Raw genomic sequence first — 25,320 nt, 5'->3', positions numbered from 1 at the left:
ATCTTTTGAGCGGACAAGGCATATGCCACTCATAGCCCACTTGGGCGGAGGACATTGGGTATAGAGAACGAGGTATCAAGGCAAATCCGCAAGCACATGACAGACTTTGTTACGTTTAGTCCCATTGATGGCCCCGTGAATGTGTCAGGCGACGTATGTCAACGAGTTCCTGCGCGAAAGTAATAGTTAACCTCGACCGTGGCTGCTTGGTGGCGCCGCGCATGCCTGCCTCGGGGGTCCGCGCTACTTCACGAGGTATGACATAGCGCGAATCTGCTTCTCTCCATTACCACGCAACTCCAGGCTCCGTACAAACACACGACTCTCACCCTGGTGGCTGGTCCACGCAACCGCTACTAACAAACAATCCCGCCCTTCAAATCACCCTTGTTTACCACCCCGCTTGCCGTCTTCCACCCCCACCATCCCGCCGCGAAAGCTGCACAATGTACATGTCCTTGCACGAGCAGGAACTATGTCGACAGCTGCGCGAACTACCACGACGACACAACTACCGATTCGAGCTGGCTGCTGACCGAGAGCTGCGCGAAATTCTCTTCCGTTCCCTCGCTGGCCGCGACGACTTCTTATCCTACTTCTTCCCTAATGGACTCCCGACGGACGAGGAGAAGCCATGGAGCCTGCGCGACGCCCAGGGTGCAGTAGAGGGTGCAGAGTATACGGCAGCGGCAAGAGGAAAGCCTTGTGGACACATATTCAAGAATGGCGAGGCTACATATCGGTGTAAAACTTGCAGCGCAGACGACACTTGCGTGCTATGCGCCCGCTGCTTCGATGCATCTGATCACGAGGGACACCAGGTCTTTGTCAGTGTGTCGCCAGGAAACTCTGGCTGCTGCGACTGTGGAGACGACGAGGCCTGGATACGACCAGTTCACTGCAACATACACTCGATAGACCCTGAGCGCGAGTCCAAGGCGGCAGGCAAGGCAAGGCAAGGTTCCATGCTGCCGGACGAACTCGTAGAAACCATCCGCACCACCATCGCACGAACACTCGACTACCTCATCGACGTCTTTTCCTGCTCACCGGAGCAATTGCGCCTGCTCAAGACCGAAGAGTCCATCCGCCAGGACGAGCGCAACTCGCGCCTTACCTCCCGATGGTACGAGGGGGGAGACGAGTCAGAGGAGTGCGATGAGTTTTGTCTCGTACTGTGGAATGATGAGAAGCATACGGTCAACGACGTCCGGGACCAGGTCGCTCGCGCGTGCAAACAAAAACTCGCCTTTGGCCTAGCAAAGGCCTACGAGATCAACGACGTGGGGCGCAGTGCCATTGTCTATCGGACGGACTTGAACGACCTCCTTCGCATGGCCAAGATCATCGAGGAGATCAAGCTCACTGTGACCATTCGATCCGCGAGGGACACTTTCCGAGAACAGATGGGCGGTGTCCTGATCGAATGGATACAGGATATTGCAGGCTGCAGCGTTGGAGAGGACAACCAGATACTCCGCCGTACCGTTTGTGAGGAACTCCTAAAGCCATGGCGTGTTGGTAGTGAGGCGTCAAATCAAGGCATTGGCAAGAACGGTCTTGACGACCACGAGATGGAGGACAAGGAAGCTGAGATGGACGGCTTCTTCAACGGCATGCTATTACAGCGACGAGCTCGTATTATACGGGTCCAGCGACAGCGAACCACCGATACCAACGATGACACCACTGCCTCGGATGACGACGATGATGACGAGGGCGGACCTGCAGCCGAAACCCAAGATGATATGGACATCGATGAGGTCGGTGCTCAAGACAACGATGGTGACGTTGAAATGGGAGCGTACGAAAGCGCAGATGAGGCGCTCGAAGTGTCTGAAGCGACCATGGCAGGCTACCCTGCTCCTCCTCCACCGCCGCCGCCAGCACCTCAACATCTACAACGAGGTCAGCTCGAACAAAGTGTTACACCAGCCGAGTCAGATAGTGAGCCTATGGTTGGCGCGCCGTCTCTCAGTCATGTCGAGCCAATGCTACCAGTGCCCGAGACACCTCACACTCGGTCATTACCATTACGGCCAGCACGGCCAGCCAGATACTGGTTAGAGAAGCCTGAGAGCTACGGTAAGAAGCCTGGAACCCCACCTCATGAAGATCTCTGGCAACGTTTGAGGCTCGATCACCTGATATTGTATGATTTGCGTATGTGGAAGCAGCTGCGTATCGGTATACGCGATGTCTTCATCAGTACCGTGGTCACGATTCCTGAGTTCAAGCGCCTCTTGGGTCTACGGTTTGCTGGCGTCTACACTGCTCTGGCACAACTCTACCTCATTGCCGATCGTGAGCCTGATCACTCCATCATCAATCTTTCTCTGCAGATGTTGACCACTCCATCGATTACCTCCGAGGTTGTTGAACGTGGCAATTTTCTGACGAACCTTATGGCTATTCTCTACACCTTCTTGACCACCCGCCAGGTGGGCTATCCTTCAAATGTCGACCCCAAAGCGACACTAGCTTTCGAGCAAGGAGCTGTGACTAATCGTCGAATGTATCACTTCTTCCTCGATATGAAGTACCTACTGGGCTCCGAGTTTGTTCAAGAGAGGATTCGCGAAGAGCCACGTTATCTGCTACAGTTTCTAGACCTTGTAAAGCTCCATCAAGGTATCTGTCCAAACGTTCGTCAAGTAGGCGAGCATCTCGAATTTGAATCCGAGGCCTGGATTAGTGCTTCTCTAATTACCCGAGAAATCAACAAGCTGTGTAGACACTTTGCAGAGTCTTTCGCCTGGAGGCGCGACGAGGATCCAACAAACATCCAACGCGCTATACGTGCAGCCGCCAGGGTAGCCATCATTAATTCTCTAGGCGCTGAACGCAGACGTTTTGACCAGACCGAGCTCAAAGAAGAGACCAAGTTCAAGACGTCACCCGTCTTTGAATTCGACGCCGAAAGTTCTACCTTTTTTGGTCCGTCCTACAAGATTGTCGATTATGTTGTCGCGGCACAGCCAATGAGCTTCCATCACGCCCTCCATTACACTCTGTCCTGGCTTATCGATCGAGCACGAAGCATGGATCGAGAGGATATCAAGCGGTTACTCTTGTTTTCTCCCAATGAACTACAAATGGACCTTGCTCTATCCATTCCTGTGCATCAACCCGAAGATTATTTACTGGCATTGTTCGACTTTCCGCTCCGGGTCTGCTCATGGCTAGCTCAGATGCGTGCAGGCATTTGGGTCCGAAACGGCATCACTCTACGACATCAGATGACACAGTATCGCAGTGTATCACAGAGAGACGTTTCGCACCAGCGAGACATCTTCCTCTTACAGTCCGCTCTCGTGTTATGCGATCCGTCAATCTTCCTAGCGTCAATGATTGACCGATTCGGATTGAACGGCTGGATGACTGGCAAATACGAAGCTAGCCAACATGGATTCGAAGATAGTCAGGCTATTGATGTGGTTGAAGACTTTGTGCACTTACTGATCATCATTCTCAGTGAGCGCACGTCATTGATCCCCGCGGAGGATAACGACGAATCTCAACTGGCATCAATGCGCAAAGACATCGCTCATGTGCTGTGCTTCAAGCCACTTTCTTTCTCTGACATGACTGCACGCCTGTCAGACCGAATTCAAAACATGGACGAGTTCCCTGCTGTCTTGTCCGAGATGACCAAATTCCGTGCTCCGGAGGGCTTGTCCGACAGCGGGACGTTTGAATTGAAGGAACAGTACATTGATCTTGTAGATCCTTATCTTCATCAATACAATCGCAACCAAAGGGAGGAAGCAGAGAACATATACAAGACCTACATGGCCAAGAAAACCGGAAAGCAAGCTAGCGACATCGTCTATGAGCCGAAGCTCCGCCAAATCCCTTCAGGCCTGTTCCAAGATCTGTCGGCATTCACCCGAACGCCGCTCTTTACTCAAGTGATATACTACTTGCTTGGCTATGGTTTGAGAGCAACAGCAGCGACACCAGGCATTCCAGCCACCCGTGTCGAAACTTACATCCAATTTGTCCTACAACTTCTCCTCGTGGCTATTCTTGAGGACAAAACAGGGGAGCATGGATGGTCCGAAAAGATACCTGATTCTTTTGTCACTTCAGTATTGACTAGAAACGCAAACATAGGCATATCAGGCCATCCGACTGTTCTATCGATCTTGAAGACCTTACAAGATGCCGAAGCTTTCAAATCATGTGAACCGAAAATAAGTCTGATCCTTCATAGGCTCAAGCAACGCCAACAAGACTCCTTCATTATCGCAGCGGCAGCAATCAACATGCCGGCTGATAGGATGGATACTGCCTCGCCTGCACCGCAAGATAAAGAGCACAAGGAGCTCAAGAAGAAGCAGGCACTTGATCGACAGGCAAAGGTTATGGCAGCCTTCAAAGAACAACAGGGAAAGTTCCTGGCTAACCAGGAGTTTGACTGGGGCGAAGATGACTTCAGCGATCTAGAAGACGAGACGGGTGGACTGGTTGAACAGGAAAAGACACTCAAATATCCCTCGGGCACGTGTATTTTGTGTCAGGAAGATTGCAACGAACAAAGGCTATATGGTTCGTTCGGATACATTTCCGAAAGCAGGATCATGCGGCAAACTCCTCTGCACGATGAGGAGTGGGTGGACGAAGTCGTACAAACGCCGAGCAGTCTTGATCGGTCAGCTGAAGATATGCGACCCTTCGGCGTGGCTGGAAGGAACCGTCGCACCGTGGAGAAGGTCACCGCATCAGGCGAGCGCGTCACCAGTGAACGTCAAGAATTGGGAAAAGGATTCCCTCCTCTTTCTGTGACGCCTGGTCCGGTCACTACTGGATGCGGACACATTATGCATTTTGCATGCTTTGAGGTTTACCTGAATGCTACCCAGAGACGCCACGTCAGTCAAATTGCGCGAAATCACCCTGAGCGGCCCGAGTTGAAGGAATTCATGTGTCCACTCTGCAAAGCTCTTGGGAACATCTTCTTGCCTATCATTTGGAAAGCAAAGAAGGTCTCTAGCACGGGTGTTCTTGAAACAAAACAACCTTTCGAGGAGTGGCTGGAATCGCAATTAGTTGCGACCCACAAGAGTCTTGAAAAAGGTCAAAAGGCCCCTGCGGACATATCTCATGATCAGAAGATGCTTTATGAATATGCGGAACGAGATTTTATCCAGCCTATATCTAGTCGCTTGCCCGATCTGCTCAAGCCATCGCTACCTTCAACTGGCCTTGCTCTATCCCAACCAGGGCAGCTCGCACCTCGGTTCCAGGTCCCGGCGTTCTTAGGTGTACAGCCTCCGGAGGTCGCCGAAGCTGGATTAGGGTCCTCTCAGAACAGCCCAGCTTTGACGCAAGATGTTCCAATGGGAGAACTGATCAAGATATACCATAGGTTGAGAGAGACCTTGAAGGTCAACAACGTTCACTCCTCGTTTGCGTATGCGCATACACCCGCCACGACGAACGATTTCACACATACAGATGCGCTTGCTCAGGCTCTTGGTTATTCTATTACTGCCGCCGAGATCGCGCAGCGAGGTGTGCAATCTGAGTCGGTGCGTGGTACTCTGATCGATAAGATCTCTCCACAAGCCGTGACCCATCTCCGCGTGTTTTCTGAGACGGTCTCTTCGTACATTGCCATCGGAAGCTTGCGAGGCCAGGGCCCAAATAAGACTATGGATGAGTTTTCAGAGACCCAGCGCCGTCAGTTCCGCCAGCTATTAGTTGGACATCCAGGTATCTCTGATCCAGAAGTGTTGAGCTTCGATCTGAAAGGCATCGCACCACTACTGTGCCAAGACCCGTTCATCTTCCTCTCAGAATGCGCTGTTGGGGTTGTGCCAGCCACCAATCTCGACATCCATCACATCATGCGACTCTGTTACCTTGCTGAGATCGTACGGGTAGTCTTCGTCTTCGCGCTCGGTGTGAAGAACCAGTCGGCTGAGGATATGTCGGATCGAGAACTCCTCTTTCCCCATCCGGAACAGTTCATCAACACAGATGTAGCCGCTACGGGCATGTCTGAAGAACAGATGAGCAATTTACTCTGCTTCGTCTGCGTGATCTCCAACGTCACTAGCCAGGGCGACTCTCCCGCCTCATTTGACATCAACAACCTGCCCATTCCAGATCGTTTCAAGGACCCCAACTTCCTTTACTTCATACATACTATGGTCTCGACGTACGCTCTACCATTCGTCCGCAAAGCCGCTATCCTCATGCACGTGCGATACGGTGTCGACCTTCCACATGTTGCCGCCGAACGCGCTGACGAACCTGAACTCGCGCGCCTTTCTTCGATCCTTCGGCTGCCATCACTCTCCGAAATCTTCGCATCCTTCGCAGCGCCTACATCGGCAGGCAACACAACACGCTCTATCGTCGGAGGCTGGATCCGACATCTCCTCTGGGTAAGCAAAATTTGTGCACGAACTGTATATGAGGCAAACACTGACTATATGCACCAATTTCTAGGCACAAGCAGGCAATAATCCACTCAAACCGACCGTATCACTGTCGCATCCAGCAATCTTTGAACTTGTCGGCCTACCAAAGAACTATGATACCCTGACTGATGAGGCAATACGTCGCCGCTGCCCGACAACAGGCAAGGAATTGACCGACCCTGCGCTCTGTCTCTTCTGCGGTGAGATCATGTGTAGTCAAGCCGTATGCTGCATGACCAACAAGAATCGTGGAGGATGCAATCAACACCTAGCTAAGTACGTCATTTTATCCCATCTCCACCAGAAGACAGCCCATTGTGCGGGTTTTCAGTGTCTACACGCATAGCGCGTGAAGCTGTAAAAGTCAACGAATAGCATCACGCTCAGCCATGGCTATTCTCCTATGTTATGTAGGACTCCATACTGACGGTTTCCACAGATGCGGCGGGCAGATTGGCCTCTTTATACATATCCGCAAATGCATGATTCTCTTCCTCAACCTTGACCACGGTACCTGGCATGTCGCTCCTTACCTCGATAAGCATGGTGAGGTCGACCCAGCGTTACGCCGCCATCACCAACTGTTCCTGAACCAGAAGCGGTACGATGCGCTGCTAAGGAAAGTCTGGCTTGAGGGCGGTGTGCAAAGTCTCATTGCTAGGAGGCTGGAGGGTGACGTGAATAATGGAGGATGGGAGAGTTTGTAGATTTGGATTCTTGCGAGAAGCCGAATCACACTTCACGTGGGTGGGAGTTTGTCCTTTTCATGATTGTATGAATAGCTAGTGGGCGTTATGGAAACCGACACTTGAAGAATTGACGAGATCTTTTGTATGTTACACACTATTTTATACATGATGGTGCTACAATAAGACTTTCGCACGTTTGTTATGATCGTGTTCGGTATGCTCATCGCCTATGCGTGAATGCTCGTCACCTATGCGTGAATGCTCGTCATTGTCTTCACTCGCTGGATCTCTTTGTTCCAAAGATATAGTACCCTCGCCATTTTCTGCAGAAGCTGTTGCTGCGGAAGTACCACCCGCTTCCGAATTCACTTCTTCGACGAGTGGTATGTCTTCTAACGTGATCTGTTCCGAGTGGGCTCCGGACCTTTGTGTATCCGCGGCTCCCCCCTGCGACTCGGTGTCCCTCCAAGCTCTCTTCTCCGGTGGAAGCATCCTTCTAGCAAGCGTACTGTTCGTTCTCTTCTCTGCGCCCTTGATACCTAGTCTCTGCGCAATGGTATCTCTCCACGTAGCGAGCTTCTGTAGACCATTAACAAACATTTCCATGCCATATACTAGCGACATCTCTTTTCCTAGTTCAGCTCTTCTTGCTTGATTGTGTTCCTTAATTATGGCATCTAGGAGCCCCAGAATATCTGTATCAAATTCAATGGCATTGTCATCCATTTCGGTGAGCAGCGTATTGATGGCGGTGTAAGAGGATTGCTGAATCCATGCTGCGCGTATGAGATGTTTGTATAGCGTTGTTGTAGCGCCGAGAGCGTGGGAAGAGCGACCTAGTCTCTTGATCGTGGGTAGGACGGAGAAGGGTAAGGGTGAAGACGGGAAGTCGGTACGAAGAGTCGAGATGGCGGTTATGAGATGATGTGGATAGTTCTGGAAGAGAATGCGCGCATCGGTGGAGGGAGGGCCGGGTTTGGGGCCACCCTTCGGTTTGGGGGCTGATCCTTTGATGCCTCCGTTGCTGGCGTTATCGAGGTCTAGCTCACGCACTTTGTTGAAGACTTCGCGCTCGAGGGTTTTCCAGAGGGCGCGATCGGTAGAGGCGTTGCGTATGAGTGCATCAATACGTTCTCGTTCGGCTAGGCGCATTTCCTTGAATTTTGCCGCATCCACATTGGTACCTTTCCTCTTGCCAACCCGCACCTTGGCCAACTCGGCGTGTGGGGTGTTTTCCTTTGCCGACTGAGGCCTCGTCTTGGACCTTTGGAGGACTGTACGCGATGCGCGCGTGCGCGGTTCGCCTTTCAAGACTTGATCGAAGACCTCGTCCAGAGACGGCTTGGAATTATCTTCATCATCTTCATAGTACTCGTCTGCTATCTGATCAAGTTCTACGACATGATCCTTCTCCTTCTGCTGACGCCCTTCAGTATTGAATTTTCTGTACAACTTCTGGAACGCGGCTCGCTCGGTGTTCGTTATAGTGGTCTTCCGGGGAGGTTCTTGGTCGATAGCAGGGGGCAGGCTTTCATCTTCGAAGGGAACGTCCTCTGTGTCGTACGGGCGCGATGGTGAGGTGATGTTGCGGCGAGCAATTGATCGCGTGGCGGCCTGCCATTGCTGGATCGTCGGTGTTTGGTAAAGAAACGGAAGGAGCGTCTTAGTTGCTGGAAGGCGAGAGCGTGACAATGCTCTGGCTGAATTGGAGCATATAGACATGGACGAAATGGCCGCACAACCGTTGCAAGCCGCAGACAACACGAAAATGACCACGAACACACGATGATGCAGCCCACCGTCCAAGTCCCAAATCTTTCGAGATCGCCGCGGCCTAATGGTGGTCTGAGCTCAGCTTACCGCATTAGGCAACTTACAAGATCCATCGAAAACCGTGGCACGCAGTGTGAAAGCAACAAAACCTCAAAGTACTGACAACAACAAGATGAATGCTCATTGGTGAAGCTCAACATCCTACTGCATCGGGCAGGAAATGAGGTCCGTGGATTGCAGCACGTGCGAAGGCCACCCAAATCCTAAGCCAAAGAGGGATACTTCATTGGTTCAACCCCCAACACTCCGCTTCCGGTAAGAAAAAAAAGAATCATCGATCACAGTAGCAGGCGGCCCATTGCTGGGAACTGGCACTAGATGAGCGTGCCAGTGTGGCTGAGCTCGATATGCCGTATAGGGCAAGAGTTTGGAAACCCGTCAAAGGCAGCAGGATTAGGAATCTCAGTGTCCACCACTGCCGAGCAACGAAGACCAACATACCGTATCTGGCAAGTCGCGGAAATCCCGTCGAAAGCGGTGATTACTGGGAACCAATGCCTAAGGGACAACGCTCACTGGCGGAGCTTTGTGCTGAGTGACAAGGCACAATAAGACCCACAAACCTGCTCTTTTTGTGAATCTGCAATGAATAGAGGAGAATGCGCCCCACCCATTCAGTACATACTCGGTGCTGTCCATGAGCCGCTGTGAAAGTCCTCGTGCCAGCGATCGTTAGTGTCGTTATGCTTTTACGCAATCTGTGGGCAGCCAGATATGTAGTGTTATCTCAAAACCCTTCCTTCTTCCGTGCCTGACATACAAAAAGTGCTAGTTTCAGCGATCACTTATTGCGTATTACTTTGTCATTTGCAGTAATTTTATAGCATTGCACATAGCGTGCAGAAGTCTAAATGAACATGAACAAACTTCAGAAGAAATTCACTCTGCTATGCGAAAGGCGATTGGCCAGATCAACAAGTCTATCAAAAGAAAAAAACGACGACCCACGTTTCCAAAGCGATCTCATGACGTCGTAGGGGGTGCCCGTGTTGGCAATCCTTTACCGATGCGACCAATCTGTTCTGAGTAGAAAGCACTCTCAGCTCCAGCCCCTATGGCTTTGATTGGAATCTTGCTGACCAGCCAACTCGGCTTCACAGCGTCCAGCCTCAGGACTACATCACCACCCGCGGCCTCCTCTTTCAACAGTTTGTTTGCCCAGTTCGCATCCACAGCAGCCGGTCGCGCCACACCGATCAAGTCACAGGCGTTCTCCTCGAGCGCTGCGTGCATACCAGACAAACTGCGGAAACCACCTGTGACCATCAGGACCACATCCGGGAACCTCTGCCTGACTATCCTCGCGAAATCAAGGAAAAAGGCTTCACGCTTTGCCGTGCGTTCTGAGACTGGCTTCTCACCCGGCGCAGGCTCGTCACCCTTCATCATCCTTGGGTTCTCATACGATCCACCGCTAATCTCGAGGAAATCAATGCCGGTGGCCCTGAGGTGTTCGATTTGTTGCATGAGCTCTTCGATATCGCTCTTTTGTGCAACGTCCGCAGAGTTGAGCTTGATGCCGACGGTGAAAGTAGACGGAACGACAGCGCGGATTGCTTTGATAATGTCGAGAACGATACGAACGCGGTTGAATGCCGAACCGCCATAATCGTCTGTACGTTTGTTGGTGTTTGGGGCCATGAAGATGCTCAGCAGATATCCATGTGCGGCGTGTAGTTCTACGCCATCGAATCCGTTCTCACTCAGGAACTTGGCTGCTTCGGCATGCTTCGTTACGACATCTTCAATCTCTGCAACTGTCATCTCTCGCGGAGTACCGAAGAGGATCTTTTGTGCAGTACGTGCCCAGATGTTGTCCTCGAACTTCAATGGAATAGGGCTGGGTGCAATATTCTTCTCGAAAAGACCTTTGCTACCAGCTCCGAGAGGGCTTTGGCGGCCGGGGTGATTTAGTTGAACGATAGCTGGGGCACCTTCGACACGGCATGCCTCTGCGTATCTGCGCCATTGAGCAATGACTTTTGGATCAGTAGTGGGGTTGATTGAGACGTCGAGGGCGTTTCCAAGCCAGCGCTCATCGATCATTACATTGCCTTTGAGAGTAAGTATTGAAACCGGTCATTTGGTAGAGGTAAATATGTACCTGTTATAATACCACCCCATCCTCCTTTTCCCCACGCTTTGTAGGCAGACAGAAGTGGGTCTGTTGGATCGTGAGACTTTGACATGTTCTCTGCCATCGCTGCCTGTGAAAGTGTCAGAAACATGATCGCACTGCGCTTGGTTTGTTGTTACTGACCTTGAGTAGCCGGTTCTTGAAGACCAGACCGGATGGCAATGTTACCGGATCACGTAGTTGGCGGCTGTTCTGCATCTTGGATGTGTATATGGGAGACTGTCAGAAGGCGTGTTGCATAAACTTGAGTTTTCGTCTGATGTTGGTGTTGAGTGATGTGATCTCTGGATTCGACTTTGATCTGGGTATCTTGGTAACTCCAATATTGGTTCTTGTACTTTTTTGTAGTTATGCCTATGATGTTGGTGTCGGTATTGAAGGTGATATTATTCTTTACTTTCGAGCACCTGTAGACTAATATACAAATACATCCCTCTACTCAAAGCTGCGGTATAACATACAGCCCTTCGGGATGAAGTTCAAAGGGCTTACTGATCGCGGACGACTTTCGGCGGGAGGACCTGGGCTAATTTCAAAGTCTAGGAAACGGATTGCTAGGGCGCCTTGGTCCACTAAAAAGTAGGCGACGTTTCGGTCCGATACTCAAGGAAAGCTCGAGACGCGACGAGCTCGGGGCATTTCGAGAGAATTGGCCGTACGCTGACGCGACCTTCTTTTTCGGCATGTTCTTTTCTGGCTCGACGGCTGATGAGTGTGATTTCTTGCGACTTGATCTGGCTGCCATGTGACTGATGGAAGGCGAAATCCGCACGGCTTTGACAGGCGGACGAGGTCCGTGCTAGGGAAAACCAGTACTTGATCGGAGCAATGTTCCTTCGGTAGATTACTCAACACAGGAAAACAGAGACGGCGACTACAAACTCAAACAACACGACACAAAAAAGACTAGAGCTGTCTTGTCAAATTAGCCATCAACAAAGACTGATGCGATTCCGACCTAGGAAGGGTAGCAAAAAAATTAGGAACTAGAGCGAAGGTGCCTGAACAGCGCTGAGTAAGGAGAAGCTAGTCGGTCTGGAGCTGTCGCCCTCGCCCTTCTTAAAGCAGGCATGCGCCTCGCCTAGCTGTCCAAGGTATGGTATCACCACAACCACCGCCAACGGAGAACACGTAAATGATCAGTTACGGGTCATGGTTCATGGAGAGCGAATTCGCAGCTGAGGTCGCAAGTAGTACGAGCATCATAATGCCAATGCCTGGATAATATCAGAAGAGAGAGCGGGAGTTTTGGAGGCTGCGCTTCAACAGGCTTCGGCGCCTTCTATGTACCAGCACCTCAGCTGGACAGCCACGTCTAACAACCAGCTCGGCTTCCGACGCCACCAGTTCCCTTACTCCGCGTCGGCACACCTACCCACATGCAGACCTGTACCACAGCTTACAACACCGAGTTGTTGCTGACGCCATGAGAAGACATGCATCAACGCTACCCAGATACCTGCACAAGGGACTCTACGTTCTACTATATAGTTCAGATATGCTTGTACGCCATTGCTCGATCAGTATAACGGTATGAATGCATCTAGCAGCAATTCGATGTTGCAGTTGGTACAATGCTGGCCAGAACCCTCAGCTCGTTCAGCCTCACACCCCCTTACTCATTTGTGGATCACCAATCGGTGTAAGATAAGCGGGACCATCCTACCAACAATATACTCAGCTTACACAGGATCTCAATATAATGGCTTTCTTCTCACCTACAGAGACAGGCTGCAGTAAGCTAAGCTCACGCAACTACTTACATCTCCATTCGAAGCTGAATATGATGGTAGGTATTAATGCCGCAAGGCTGTTGTCTTTAGATTCCTCTCCAACACCTGCTACGCGCTTCGCAAACATGTTCACAAATCGCATTAGAAACGACAATCGGATGAAGGAATATGATGCGATGCAACTGGGATTTACTCGATCTACAGCGCCGACGTCTTCGTTCAACCGTCTACCCAGCGAAATCGTCCTGGACATTTGCAACCGCTTATCCCCATCTGAGCTCTGGTTCAATGCGCGCCCTATTTCCCGTCAATTCTATAGCTGCGCTAATGAGGTGCTACTACGGAAATGCTTCTATCAAGAACAGGTCCGCTTTTCTTGGTGCTGTTTTTGGTGCAGCCTTGGACGCTCCCCCTTGGATGCCGCAACGAGGACCATCGCTTCACTGTTTGGGGACGCGAGGAAGCTGCGCATACAGTGTATCAGCGACCAAGCTTTGCTCGCTAAGCTGGCCTTTGGGGAACTGTGCAGCGCGGTTGTGAGGGCAGAGCAAAAGATCTATGTGTCTATTGGTAATGGAAGCGATGAGGTTGCGATGACTGCTGTGGAATGGCAGAGACGCATGGAATGTCTGCCCAAGAATCTACAAGAGCGCCGGTATGACTTCCTGGTATTCTATTTTGCTCGACTGGGGAGGAAAGCAAAGACTTGGCATATCGCAGCAGGCCTTTCATCTGTTGTGCATGCGCTGGGCTTCATTGTGGTGGGTGTGGTCATTACGGTCGTCATGGCCGTTGCCCTGTTTGTTTTCTGCATCGTCTGGGAAACGGTGAAAGTGGTCAAGAGCTTTTGGGCATTCCTGGATGGACTGATAGATATGTGCTTGCCGGATCGATTCATGCGAGACTAATCAACACAACGACGATCCGATTACGCGACCATGTAAAAGAGCTCAAGCACTTCTTGGTCTATTTACTCGACTATAGCTTCTAAACACCAAGTGATTGAGTGTTGGAGTGGTTGAGAGGGGATCTGGCTGGCTAGATGACCAGGAACATGGTACTGCTGCCCCGTTCCGAGCAACCAACCCACGGCTCGTCGCAACAGGCGTCAGCGTTCTCCAGAGACCCAGTTGGACAAGGCAGCGCAGAAACATCATTATCGGCCCCTCTCGCAGAGCGGATCAGGACAGCGTTGCTATGAGAACATTGGTTGTTGATGATTGAGCCGTTTATTTGGCCTCGAGAGCATCTTCCACGAATATTCTCACAAGCGGCCACGTTCTACAATTTCGAACCAACACCTTACCTAAGACGACCCTGCGAATCAGTATTGTCAGCCTTTACCTCAACCATGGCCGTGAATAAGCGCGAATCTCGGCTTCGTCGCTGGGCGAGGAAACTCGGCGGCTGTATGCGAAACCACCACCCGCATCGCAAGTACAAATCTGTTAGTTATGTAGATATGGAGAAAACGCTTCCATCACCTGTACACCGCATCGACTTCCAGCACACGCAACGCAATGGGCTCATCGGTCGAAGAGAACAACCTCCGAAGAACGAAATCAATAGGGGCTCCAGAACATGGGATGCACACCCTAAACGGGCTTTGCCTTCGCCAGGAAGACTCAGAGTAGATACGCTGCGAGACCATCCGGTTGACGAGACGATTCGAATAGTAAACCCGAGCGTAAGCTCGCTTGTGGCAGGACGACATGATACTCAGACACCAAGGTTTGCCGGAAAGGTGTCCAAGCAAGCTCTCAGCGAGCCACAGACCCATGTGGCAAATGAGCGGTTCCAGCTCCAGGGTCCCCCCACGGTCCTGACATGGCGAGAGTCATTTGAGATACAGCGGGTTTTGAGACGAGAATTGCCTCAACCTCCCTCTGACAGATATGACTCTGCAGTAGACGTGACCATTCGACCCTTAAACGCTCGCAAACATCAAGCCCAGAAGCCATACTGTCCTTCTGGGCTGGGAAAATCGGCCGCAGTGCCTGTCCAGCCCAAACCGACAAACGATGTCCGGACTTACTACCGACCGTCAGGCCATTCTATAGCCACCATATCTACAAAAGAGAAGGAGGCGATTCGAGATTGGAAGCACGACTGGGACAAGCCTCTTCAGCACCGCGCTGGAGGCTCGAAAGCCATCTGGAAGACAGCCTCAGAGCGGCTTCTGCTGCGAAACAAAGACAGCATACGACGTTTGGATGCCGAAAGAGCGATAATGGAGCAGATGGCTGCGAGGATGGAACTGGAGAAGAGGCAACAACCCCAGATGAGAAGCATTCAGAGCATTGAAGAAATGGCCGAAGAAGATAAGAGAGCGGACGAGGAATGGAATGGTAAGTCTAACACGGCCACGTCAGACTGGTTCAACTAGTGTAAGGAATGATGATGCTAACCTCGTGTGTGTTCCAGGTATTGCAACCCAACTTGCCTCTGATGCGCAGAGCCCTGGTGTCCAGGAAGTCAAGTCCATCTCATTCTGCCACCAACGACATCCAATTGCAAGTGGTCGGCGATAGACAGCTCCGGATCACGGGAGGCAGCCACACAACTCGCGAGAAGCTACAAACCCCACCCAAACTTGTTGACAAAGAACAACAACCGACTCCAAGGTCAACAAGAGTACTGCAGGCACACAGGGCATTGGTATGGTCAAAGGGCCGCACTCGACTGGATCGGGCATGGCAATGTAAAGTTTTACATGGCGGTCAAGAAGGCAGCTAACTCTGCCAAGCAGATTGAGGGATCGGAGAAGTGGTGTGGGAACTCTTGGTATCATGCGTTGTTGAAGGGAGTTTGCGAGCGATTGTTACAATCTGTGCGATCCTTATGCGCACGTACATTGTCGGTCCATACACAACTCCAATGCTTTTTTGGTCTCGTGAATAGTAATCAATTACGAGATAACGGTGTGTTGAAGCTCGTTTTCTTTGGAGAGAATATGTCCACGCTAGCTCTGGTATGACCGAATATTCCAAAAAGAAAACATGCATGCGGCTTTTCCTTACTTGCCGGCCTCAAGAGGCCCTGCCTTAGTCCGCGGAGGGCGACCGAAGAGAAGGACCACGCGATCTGTTACCATGGTACGGTGAGGAGTAGTCGGGCACGTACCTGGGCGTGGCACCTAAACAGGGTATCGTAATTGTTGTGTTTTAAGGAGAGTTTGGTCGCCCGCTGGAAGAAGCAAAACCTGCATGGCATTATCTGCACCGCATCGAGATTTATGGCGTGTTGGCCATCTTCAAAGCCAACATCGCCTCTCTTATGCGAACCTTCACATCCAGTTTCAGCATGCTCTGCCATTCACTCTTGAAGACTTTCAGCTCTAATGGAGCCGACCACGAATTTTCAGATCATTTCTGCAACATGTGCCGACGCACCACGGAGTCAACCCCGTCACGGAACTCCAATGCTTGCGGATCAGGAACGGCAACATCATATGGAAGTCCAATGTCTCATCTGCCTCACACGGTTGTGAACTCGAATCTTGGTTCTCGACATGATACTTTTCGACTACAATTCAACCGCTTCTTGGTCGAGGATCCATCCATTGCAGTTTTTTCGGTCGGACAAGAAGCACCCATCTCTGGTGTTTGGCGGGATGAGGACCGCAGAGGCTGCTACGGGCTCAGTCTGGCATATGGGTGGGCGCAAATCTTTGCCGCGCCGCGTTCTCGATGCAACGTGACAATGAGTGTTGGACGTCACTGGACACTTGGAGTGTCGAGCGAGGCGATCCGGTATTGGAGCGTTCAAGACGGTGTCATACTGGTGGACTGGGGTCAGCTCTACGAAAATTACTTTAAGCAAGTGGAAAAGACGAAGGACCGGCAAAGACCCGGAAGATTCCCAGGACGGAGTCGTGGACATGATGAAGAGACTCTGCCCAACCGGCCTAGGGAACGGGTAACACGAGTCCGTTCCGATCCTGCGACAGCGCGATCAACAGCTCACGAGATTGGTGCACGTTTCAGCAACGGTTTAAGGGTTGTGCGAGATGCAATTAGAAGTCGTGTTGGTGAAGGAGGATCGAAGACATCAGGGTCGGAGAGAATCGCGCTTGCGCGTGTTCCCATACTGTGGACAAACCCAAGTTATCAAAGGCTACGATAACGTATAATTGAGCGCCGGTAGATGTAATAGAGTTCAGGAATGAGAATGTCGTTGATGTTGTCGCGAGATTGATGACGTCTGTGTAAACTCAGACGCGTGACGCGTGAACGTCGTCCCGTTTTAGCGACAAAAAAAGTACAAACCCCGCTGCTGCCCCGCCGAGCATTTCACAACACTTCACTACCAAATTCGTTTTCCCAAAGTCGCCAATATGTCAGTCTGTGTAATCTGCGAAAAGCCCTTGGAGGTAGAAATCGAGCGTGACGAGGACGAAGAATATGAGGGCGGAGCGTCGTCGTCTGGCAAAGGCCCTGCGGCGGCACCAGAAACATACCCCGACGACGTCCAATTAACCTGTGGATGCCACTTCCACTGGTATGCAGCTTTCCTTCCAGTCAATCGCGCGCTGTCACTGACATGCATTGTATAGGGATTGTCTTCTCTCCGCCTACGAAATAACTTCGTGTCCACACTGCGGCAAAGAAATCTCCACCACAGGCGACGGCACACAAAAGGTTCTCTGCAGACTCAACAACGAAGGCGGAATCCAAGAGAACCTCGATATCTTGCCCCTTCTTACCGAGGAGTCATACCTAAAAGCCTATCCCGAAGACAGGAAAGCACGCGCATTCCTCGAGTTCTGTCGCGAAGGTGACTACAAAGCTGTGGTCGATCTTCTGCTCGACGATTCGGAGGACGACGATGAGGATGAAGAGGGCGACGTCGAAATGAGCACCACAGACAATGCAGAGAAGGAGGTGGGTATCGATAGGATGTTGAGGTATCAAGATCCGATTGGGGATATGCAGTCGGGTCTACATGCGGCGGTACATGCGCAGAGTAGGGAAGTGGCTTGGTTGTTACTGCTTCTCGCGAGTAACTACCCGTTGTTGGACTTCCCCACGCAGGTCTTCCAGGAGGCAGAAGCTATGGGCATCATGAGGGGGCTTACAGAGGACAAGGTCGACATTCGGAGTTTGAGGGATGCGAATGGCAGGACTGCGGAAGACATCGCAAAGGAGATTGGTGGGGTGTGGGTAGGATGGACCGACAACAACCGGTTGGCGATTTGAGGTTCATGACAGGGCGTACAACCTACAAGCGGTAGTATAATCTTGGTTCTTATATGGAGGATTACATCTTTCTGAAGAATGAGCGCACAGAAAAGCCCATGGAGACGTCGAGAAGCAGTTGGCCGGCCTGCCTCACCAAATCCAACTCATACGACATTCAGGTGCTCAAAAAGAGAAAGCGGCAGATTTGAGAGACGCGTCTATTTAGCCATACAGGCTCGTCCAATCTCATCTGCTAGGGCATGTTCACCTTTTTATGTTTGCGACCAAGCCCAACAGCATTTCATACAAAAGGGAGAGAATTACACGGTCTGCACGTCATTCCATGCGTACTTGTCATGACACATTCAGATTCACAAGAAGAATCATCCTTGATGCTCATTCGAAGCTACCGCCACCACCACCACAACAAAAAGAATGCGCTGGAGACGTTTGCTAGTCCACGCAAAGGTGCAAAAAGAATGGTTCGAAGAATCCCGAGCAAGCTCAGGCACGTTGTCCCCTTCGTGGATCGAACACGATACCTCCAGATTTAGTGACTGAGACTTCAGTCTGGCGCTCTCCCAATTGAGCTAAGGAGACGGTTGTGGGATTTGATGGAAAGACTTCATCTTGGGCCGGTTATGATCTTCGCAGTTCCCCCAGTCACCGCAGCTGCCTGAGCACTCATCGAAAATGGGAAGTTCAAGGTGTCGCAGCGTCCTGAAAATCTTCTCCAAGAGTAGAGTGTGTTGGTGGGGTGAAAGCGGGGTTGGTTTTGAGGGCTAGACTCTGCCAGACTTGAGGGCATGGCACTTAACATACCAGAACAGGCACTTAGAAAGTGGGGGCATCGAATCCCTGTTTTGCTACAAGTAACGATTGTCTTCCAGTCTATTGTAGTGGTTCAGTGAATGTGCGCCTGCAATCAATAGTCGCAGGTTGAAGATGCACATTACGGGCTTTTGTCAATAGGTGTAAAATAACTTCCAACTGATTCGGAAGATATATATTTGTTGCAGAATAGATCGGGGTGTAACGTCGACCCCATCTCGCATTGAAATGCAAGGTTGCCATGGTACTGGAGAGCTTGCGAGTACACTATTGTTCCATCTGTCATCTTTCCTCTGAATGACTTGGTCAACATCTCTGCAATATAGATTATTATTTTTCTAATGCATCTGTCTCAGTCGTCCTCTTGCAGGTGAGTCTCACGACCTGCGTGTACTCTTAGGCTCGTGGATTTTGACGTGTTCGGTACTAGAGTGCACTTTTGTTAGTCCGCAGAATAGATAATCACGCCTCATAAATGAACATGAGCGGTACAAGTATGTGAGTATCCCAGAGTCGGATTGTCAATATATCACCCATCTACGCCTGTGTATCATGTACTATCAAGTCGCCCTGAATCGCCATCGCCGTCACCAACTCCTCACTCCTCGCTCGTGGTATCTCATGCTCATGTAAATAGCAAACTTCGTCGTATCGGCCGTTATCCTTCTTCGCTTTTTGATCCGCACGTTCGCTCGAAGGTTGGATGACTTATTTTACAACACCCTCGTCTTCGTTGAAGCAGACAGCAAAGTCCTTGCTGTGCTTGTTGGTTGCGTGGTCGGTAAGCATCTTACGGCTCGTGGTGCCCTGGAATGTCTGGAAGCAGGTCTTGCACTTGATGGTCTGGGCGGCAGCGTTCTAGCGTTACGTTAGCAACTTGACTTGTAACCGTCGGTTGAATGTGAGGTCGCAAAGTTGCAAGATCGCGCAAACAGGTGGGGTTACGTACGGCTTTCAGTTGGCTCTTTGCTTCCTTTGGGCCGGCATCGCCTGTAGTATTGGAGCACAAAATTAGTGTCTGTCTCACATGTCGTTGGCACACACTGGAATGCTAACCCTTCCTGTCGCGTTTCTGCTGTGCTCTGGCAAGAATGTTAGCAAATGTTCGCGCGCATGAAGGCACACGTGGAATCGCTTACTTGGCTCCGTTACCCATCTTGTAGTTTGCTGGTAATCAGTTGCTGAGTGTGAGCCGAGATGTGTATGTCGAAAGCGATCAAAGTTTTTGGTTTGCTTGAGTGAAGGCTGACGGTCCTGAGAGATTATTTGCGGCGGCGGGGAGGGTCCAGGCCGTTGGTTGGAAAGGCGGTGTTGGCATCTCCGGCGTTAAGCGACAAAGGGTTAGCTTTCCGCGCAATCATGTGAATGAATCTTCCACGCCACTAAAGTCTTATCAACAACAACCCAGCGATGGAACCATTGTCGCTCGCGTCAATCAATTCAGAGCATGTCCGCGCTGATGTAATTTGGTGGCAGCGAATTGCGAAGCTACGCTTTGTGACGCGTGAGAACTCGTCACACGCTTCGTGTTTCGGCAACAGACGCGTGCTGTGGAGTGTTGTGCCCTGCAAAACCGGCAGCCGAAAATGGTGACTATCCAGATAGTCACCATGAACGTTGGGTGTTGCGACCAGGTAGCACGTCCTGTCTCGCCCGTGCAGTACATATGTCTGAAAGACCCAGCAACACAGGTAGTATATTTCGTAAGATCTATGTACTATTCTTCTTCACTGTGTCGGCTTTCCGTCCCAAGGTCCCACGTCTTCCGTTCTTTTCCTTGAGCATCGCACAACCTTTCGTTCGCGATCCAGCCAGGTGCTCGGTATTACCCTCCGTCCTTTAGTCCTACCCTTGCCTTCTCTATTATAACTCCTTTTCCGAATACCTCCTATCACCTACGCTGTCATTCCATCCTCAACGTCATGGCTCATAGCCACAACAACCACGAGTCGGCACATGACCACAAGCATAGTCGCTTCCAGGTCAGCCGAAAGACACGTCTTAGAGCTGTCATAGCCATATCCTTCTGCTTCTTCGCGGCTGAAATATCCGTGGGCTTCTACACCAAATCATTGGCTCTCGTTGCTGATGCATTCCACTATGTGCGTCCTGCATCACCTCGTATACCCGTGGTGCACTTTCTTTGCGGCCAAGCACTAACATCTATTGTAGCTGAATGACCTCATCGGCTTCATCGTGGCCTTAGTGGCCGTTCAGGTGACGGACCGCAAGACCTCGCCTCCGGATCTCTCCTTCGGTTGGGCGCGGGCTTCACTTCTCGGAGCCTTCTTCAACGGATCTTTCTTGTTTGCCTTGGGAATCAGCATTGCTCTCCAATCGATCGAACGCTTTATCTCCATCGAGCGAGTCCAAAATCCCAAGCTAGTCTTGATTATAGGATGCGTTGGATTGTTTCTCAATATCATCAGCGCGTTATTCCTACATGAGCATGATCACGACCATGGCTCTGCGGGTAACAGCGATGAAGAGAGCATGTCAACTACACCCACACATGAGAACCACCTGCATTTGATCGCAAAGCCAAAAAGGCATGGCATGGATCTGGGTATCCTTGGTGTTCTCATTCATGTTATTGGCGACGCTATCAACAACATCGGTGTCATCATCTCAGCAGTGATTATTTGGTTTGTCAAATCACCCAACCGTTTCTATGTCGATCCAGCAGTTAGCATGTGGATCGCCATCATGATTCTGCTCACCGCCATTCCCCTCACAAAACGCAGCGGCAAGATCTTGCTCCAATCTGTTCCTTTGGGCGTCAAGATTGAGGATGTCAAGCACGACCTGGAGGCCATACCTGGTGTGCTGAGTGTGCACGAACTCCACGTCTGGCGCCTGGACCAGAAGAAGGCTGTGGCGTCTGCACATATCGTGGTCACTGACCCAGATATCGCGAGTTTCATGAAGAAGGCCAAGGTCTTTTCTGAATGTCTACATGCATATGGCATTCACTCAGCAACGCTCCAACCTGAGCTTGCTGTTCCTCCTGAAGAGCTCAACGGTGTCAAGAGTACGGGTAGGGAGGCAGCTTCAGGTGCCACCAGCGGTACAAACACAGCACGGACAAGTACTGAAAAGTGTGGCGTGCCCTGTGGTGTACTTTGCGAAGAGTTAAAATGCTGTAACTAAGCTCCCAATTTAAAGTAATAGCGGAAGCAGTTCCGCGGTCCCTGCATAAGCTTATTGAGAGTGGCGTCAGATTACCCCACCATGACCACTATGGGCGTGCCATAGTTGAGCACCAGCTTCATAGCATATAACAATAAGCATAACAATTCGTAGACAAACGGCTGAAGACTCTCTTGCTGAATGCCCTTTTCTCTAATAGCCACTATCCGCCTTTCTTCGATTCAAACTTCATCGATTGATCCCGTTGCTGCAGAATGTCGGGCAAAGAAATCCACAAGTACGGAACCGACGATGGCTGGCATGGTGTCATAAAAGAGGGTGGTGAATTCCCACCAGAGAAAGACAGATACCATCTCTATATTGGTAAGCCGAACCAACACTGCATACCGCGTCAGTGAGACAACTATGCTGAAGTATTCTCAGGCCTCTTCTGTCCTTTTGCCCACCGTCCAAACTTGGTCCGACATCTCAAGCACCTCCAAATCTACCTCCCTGTTTCTATTGTGCGCCCTTATCCGAAAGGTGAACCAGGCTGGCGTTTCGATGCTACTTACCCTAATGCAACCCCCGACCACCTCTTCAACAGCCAGTTCATGCACCAGCTCTACTTTCGCGACGATCCAGCGTACAAAGGGAAGTACAGCGTTCCCCTCCTTTGGGATAAGAAGAGTAATCGGATCGTAAACAACGAAAGTGCTGAAATGTTGAAATGGCTGCCTAGTGCGTTCAACTCTGTGCAAGAGAACAGTGACAAGGCAAAGGAATTGGATTTCTACCCTCAAGAACTCCGCCAAAAGATTGACGACATAAGCCCCTGGCTCCAGTCCTTGATCTGCGCGGGAGTCTACAAAGCTGGTTTCGCGCCGAACCAAGAGGACTACGAGAAAGGCGTTATTCCTCTGTTCGCGGCACTGAACCGGCTAGAAGAACTAGTACACAGTAATGGCGGCCCGTATATCCTCGGTACCAAGCTCACCGAACTCGATGTCCTGGCTTATCCGACGATAGTCCGCTTCGACACTGTTTACTCGCAGCACTTCAAAACCAATTTGGGGTCGATACGACATGATTACCCTGTGCTCAACAACTGGCTGAAAAACTTATATCACAACGTGGAGGGATTCAAGGAAAGTACAGACTTTAAGCATATAAAGGAGAATGTAAGTTTGGTTGTGAAGCTGAGTAGTGGGTGGTGGCTGACATGGATTGCACATTTGTAGTATACCAAGAGTCACAAGGATATCAATCCGCTGAGTATCACGCCGCTGGGGCCTTATCCGGATGTGGAAGAAGGTTACGAGGAGGACTGGGGTAAATTACAGCCCGGGAAGGTAGCGCATCCGAGAGTGTTAGAGGCGCAGAGCAAGTTGTGAAGAGAAGGCGACAGGAATAACGTTGAATGATGCTTGTAAGGCAAAGACTACAACAGTACACAAGAGGAAACACCTGTGGTAATGTTTCATGTTCCATTCGCATCTAAATTTTTGGGTCATTCCAATGCCCATTATCCATAATGTACATACTACACATCGCCGACGGAGCATATCGTCTACCCGTACATGGCTCACCTAGTTTCTCTTCTCAGAGTCCGCCATTCTACTGCGTCTTCTTTGCGCTCTTCTCGCTGGGCGCGCTGTACAGCCAGACGGCAACAAAGGCCAACCAACCCAACACGGTGACCCAGATGCCTCCGATCCAGACCCACGCACCGCTGATCTCGAAACTCCTTGGGTACTCGTCGTGCGCAAAGTGCCTGACGGTCACCTGCCTCTTCTCGTCGATGTTGGTGACGAAGGGGCGGCGATAGTTGACGCGGAAGTTGAAAATTCCGTGCTGGTCGGGTGTCCTGAATGCGACGCCGAAAATGGTTGCATTCGCGGTTTGTGCGATCGGGGAGAGGTTCAGGCGCTGGAAGGGAGAAAGCATGCTGAACTCAAGCTGGATGTTGTCCTTGGAGGAGGGGACGAAGGGAGCGAGGTGGTCGTTGGTGTACTCGGAGATCTCGACTTGGAAGTGCTGTGCAGTTTAGTAAAAGCTATGCAATAACAATTGACATGAACTTACGACATCGGACTTGATGCGGTAGATGGTGGGGTTGTTCTCGGGGATTGCAACGCTGGTGTTCAACTTCTTGCTCGCACCCTCGTCCTGGTAGTGGAGGAGCTTGCCAACCTTCAAGACGCCCGTCTCCTTGAATGTCCAAGCAGAAAGCTTCTGCGCAAAATCGCGGTTACCAGTGGTAACGGCCTTGTCGCCCAGCTTGGCCTTCTCTGCAAACCACTTGTTCTGAAGCATCTCGGCTGAACCGACAACAGCCAGGCGCGCAGCGTTGTTCGCTTGCATGGCAGAGACGAGGTTCAGTTGTCCACCAACCGCAAAAGGATCCTCAACGCCATCGGCCTCGTCCTTGGGGTTGTAGCTGTAGGCGGTGGCTGGGGCGCGTAGGACAGGCGACGTGAGCGGTGACTCGTTTCCAAGAGCTTGACCGACAGCGCGTGGCACAGCAATGTAGCCCTCGCCAGCGAAGTAGTTCTTTACGTCTGACCTGAGCGCGTTCGGGAACGGAAGGAGCAGTACGTCGTGCTGTTCCTGTGCGGATGACGAGTCGTAGTTGAAATGGTCGACGACCAATGCGCCCTTGTCGGCTGGGATGTTGATGTCGAGTTCGGCGAGCATAGCCTGGACGGCTGTAGGTGTAGCGTGTTCGCTCGAGAGGGCGACGAGGATGTTTCCATCCTTCTTCATGAATTCCAGGAAGTTGTTCGCTGTGAGGGCAGGGCCGAGGCCTTTGGACTTGCCAGGCAGGAGGAGGACATGGTCGTATGCTCGTTCGCCGTGCTTCAGTAATGACAGCTTGCTCTCTTTGGGCGATTCTACAGACGTGGTAAATCCTCGGGCTGTACGTACTTGTCAGCACTGGTCCTCACTGCGATTAGGTTCAATTGAGCATCATCCGCGGCGCAAGGCCAAGTTGCATGTTCAATTGATCCGCATCGTTACCAATACCCCGTATTTGGATGCCATCTTGAGCAAACCAGAGACATGACAATGTCCCGAGAAGGAATTGAAATAGTCAATCGACTTACACGTCAAGTCCTCAAGGAACACACTGTACTTCTCCCTCTCCGCCTGCTCTTCTAGCACAACCAGCAAGCGGTTGCCTGTGAAACTCTTGGCCTGCACCACCACCGACCACAGGAAGGCGACAGTAATAGAAAGTAACCACCTCATCTTGTGGCTGTTCGAAGTGGACTTGTCGAGTTGCGCCGCGTGGAGGGAGCTGTAACGGGAGCGATACGTATGCTTTTGCCAAGACCATCGGTCCCGGAAAATCGC

At 51.1% G+C, this 25,320-nt stretch overlaps 12 protein-coding genes and 1 non-coding gene across 13 annotated transcripts; 8 read left to right on the top strand and 5 right to left on the bottom strand.

Annotated features, from left to right (window-relative positions):
- The first annotated feature begins 192 nt into the window (after positions 1–192).
- Positions 193–7,216, top strand: CC77DRAFT_358975 (RING finger domain-containing protein). The gene is made up of 3 exons (XM_018531363.1): positions 193–6,395; positions 6,460–6,707; positions 6,871–7,216. The coding sequence occupies exons 1-3, from the start codon at positions 447–449 to the stop codon at positions 7,136–7,138; spliced, it is 6,465 nt and encodes a 2,154-aa protein (XP_018382278.1). The 5' UTR covers positions 193–446; the 3' UTR covers positions 7,139–7,216.
- A 19-nt stretch (positions 7,217–7,235) lies between these two features.
- CC77DRAFT_1023622 (hypothetical protein) lies at positions 7,236–9,072 on the bottom strand. The gene has a single exon (XM_018525697.1). The coding sequence runs from the start codon at positions 8,840–8,842 to the stop codon at positions 7,295–7,297; it is 1,548 nt and encodes a 515-aa protein (XP_018382277.1). The 5' UTR covers positions 8,843–9,072; the 3' UTR covers positions 7,236–7,294.
- An 844-nt stretch (positions 9,073–9,916) lies between these two features.
- On the bottom strand, positions 9,917–11,288 carry CC77DRAFT_1064731 (NADH:flavin oxidoreductase/NADH oxidase; the record flags this gene model as incomplete). Its single annotated transcript, XM_018528757.1, has 3 exons — positions 9,917–11,007; positions 11,058–11,160; positions 11,214–11,288. The coding sequence occupies 3 exons, from the start codon at positions 11,286–11,288 to the stop codon at positions 9,917–9,919; spliced, it is 1,269 nt and encodes a 422-aa protein (XP_018382276.1).
- A 1,711-nt stretch (positions 11,289–12,999) lies between these two features.
- Positions 13,000–13,731, top strand: CC77DRAFT_943508 (hypothetical protein; the record flags this gene model as incomplete). The annotated part of the gene is made up of 1 exon (XM_018534915.1): positions 13,000–13,731. The coding sequence occupies one exon, from the start codon at positions 13,000–13,002 to the stop codon at positions 13,729–13,731; it is 732 nt and encodes a 243-aa protein (XP_018382275.1).
- Positions 13,732–14,174: 443 nt separating this feature from the next.
- On the top strand, positions 14,175–15,354 carry CC77DRAFT_1064730 (hypothetical protein; the record flags this gene model as incomplete). The annotated part of the gene is made up of 2 exons (XM_018528756.1): positions 14,175–15,171; positions 15,248–15,354. 2 exons carry the CDS (start codon positions 14,175–14,177, stop codon positions 15,352–15,354), a joined length of 1,104 nt encoding a protein of 367 aa, XP_018382274.1.
- Positions 15,355–15,857: 503 nt separating this feature from the next.
- Positions 15,858–17,054, top strand: CC77DRAFT_358699 (hypothetical protein). Its single transcript, XM_018531361.1, has one exon. It carries the CDS (start codon positions 16,100–16,102, stop codon positions 16,946–16,948), a length of 849 nt encoding a protein of 282 aa, XP_018382273.1. The 5' UTR covers positions 15,858–16,099; the 3' UTR covers positions 16,949–17,054.
- Positions 17,055–17,159: 105 nt separating this feature from the next.
- On the top strand, positions 17,160–18,021 carry CC77DRAFT_943096 (hypothetical protein; the record flags this gene model as incomplete). The annotated part of the gene is made up of 2 exons (XM_018534897.1): positions 17,160–17,323; positions 17,379–18,021. The coding sequence occupies 2 exons, from the start codon at positions 17,160–17,162 to the stop codon at positions 18,019–18,021; spliced, it is 807 nt and encodes a 268-aa protein (XP_018382272.1).
- A 121-nt stretch (positions 18,022–18,142) lies between these two features.
- CC77DRAFT_358689 (hypothetical protein) lies at positions 18,143–18,593 on the top strand. Its single transcript, XM_018531360.1, has one exon. It carries the CDS (start codon positions 18,264–18,266, stop codon positions 18,555–18,557), a length of 294 nt encoding a protein of 97 aa, XP_018382271.1. The 5' UTR covers positions 18,143–18,263; the 3' UTR covers positions 18,558–18,593.
- CC77DRAFT_t79 lies at positions 18,518–18,603 on the bottom strand. The gene has a single exon. It is a non-coding gene; the product is annotated as a tRNA-Phe (tRNA).
- Positions 18,604–19,044: 441 nt separating this feature from the next.
- Positions 19,045–20,079, bottom strand: CC77DRAFT_1023617 (DUF1909-domain-containing protein). Its single transcript, XM_018525696.1, has 4 exons — positions 19,974–20,079; positions 19,891–19,916; positions 19,784–19,824; positions 19,045–19,692 (listed from the first exon to the last, which is right to left on the bottom strand). Exons 1-4 carry the CDS (start codon positions 19,988–19,990, stop codon positions 19,543–19,545), a joined length of 234 nt encoding a protein of 77 aa, XP_018382270.1. The 5' UTR covers positions 19,991–20,079; the 3' UTR covers positions 19,045–19,542.
- A 450-nt stretch (positions 20,080–20,529) lies between these two features.
- Positions 20,530–21,993, top strand: CC77DRAFT_970254 (cation efflux protein). Its single transcript, XM_018535813.1, has 2 exons — positions 20,530–20,936; positions 21,007–21,993. Exons 1-2 carry the CDS (start codon positions 20,757–20,759, stop codon positions 21,982–21,984), a joined length of 1,158 nt encoding a protein of 385 aa, XP_018382269.1. The 5' UTR covers positions 20,530–20,756; the 3' UTR covers positions 21,985–21,993.
- A 245-nt stretch (positions 21,994–22,238) lies between these two features.
- Positions 22,239–23,357, top strand: CC77DRAFT_1033861 (hypothetical protein; the record flags this gene model as incomplete). Its single annotated transcript, XM_018526832.1, has 3 exons — positions 22,239–22,347; positions 22,408–23,144; positions 23,205–23,357. The coding sequence occupies 3 exons, from the start codon at positions 22,239–22,241 to the stop codon at positions 23,355–23,357; spliced, it is 999 nt and encodes a 332-aa protein (XP_018382268.1).
- CC77DRAFT_996320 (dolichyl-diphosphooligosaccharide-protein glycosyltransferase) lies at positions 23,112–25,215 on the bottom strand (the record flags this gene model as incomplete). The annotated part of the gene is made up of 4 exons (XM_018536480.1): positions 23,112–23,144; positions 23,205–24,000; positions 24,049–24,881; positions 25,071–25,215. 3 exons carry the CDS (start codon positions 25,213–25,215, stop codon positions 23,581–23,583), a joined length of 1,398 nt encoding a protein of 465 aa, XP_018382267.1. The 3' UTR covers positions 23,112–23,144; positions 23,205–23,580.
- Positions 25,216–25,320: the final 105 nt, after the last annotated feature.

The sequence above is a fragment of the Alternaria alternata genome (assembly GCF_001642055.1).
Source record: "Alternaria alternata strain SRC1lrK2f unplaced genomic scaffold CC77scaffold_20, whole genome shotgun sequence".
Taxonomy (NCBI): Eukaryota; Fungi; Ascomycota; class Dothideomycetes; order Pleosporales; family Pleosporaceae; genus Alternaria; species Alternaria alternata.
The sequence above is the reverse complement of the archived record's forward strand: the minus strand, read 5'-3'. Positions and strand labels throughout refer to the sequence as shown.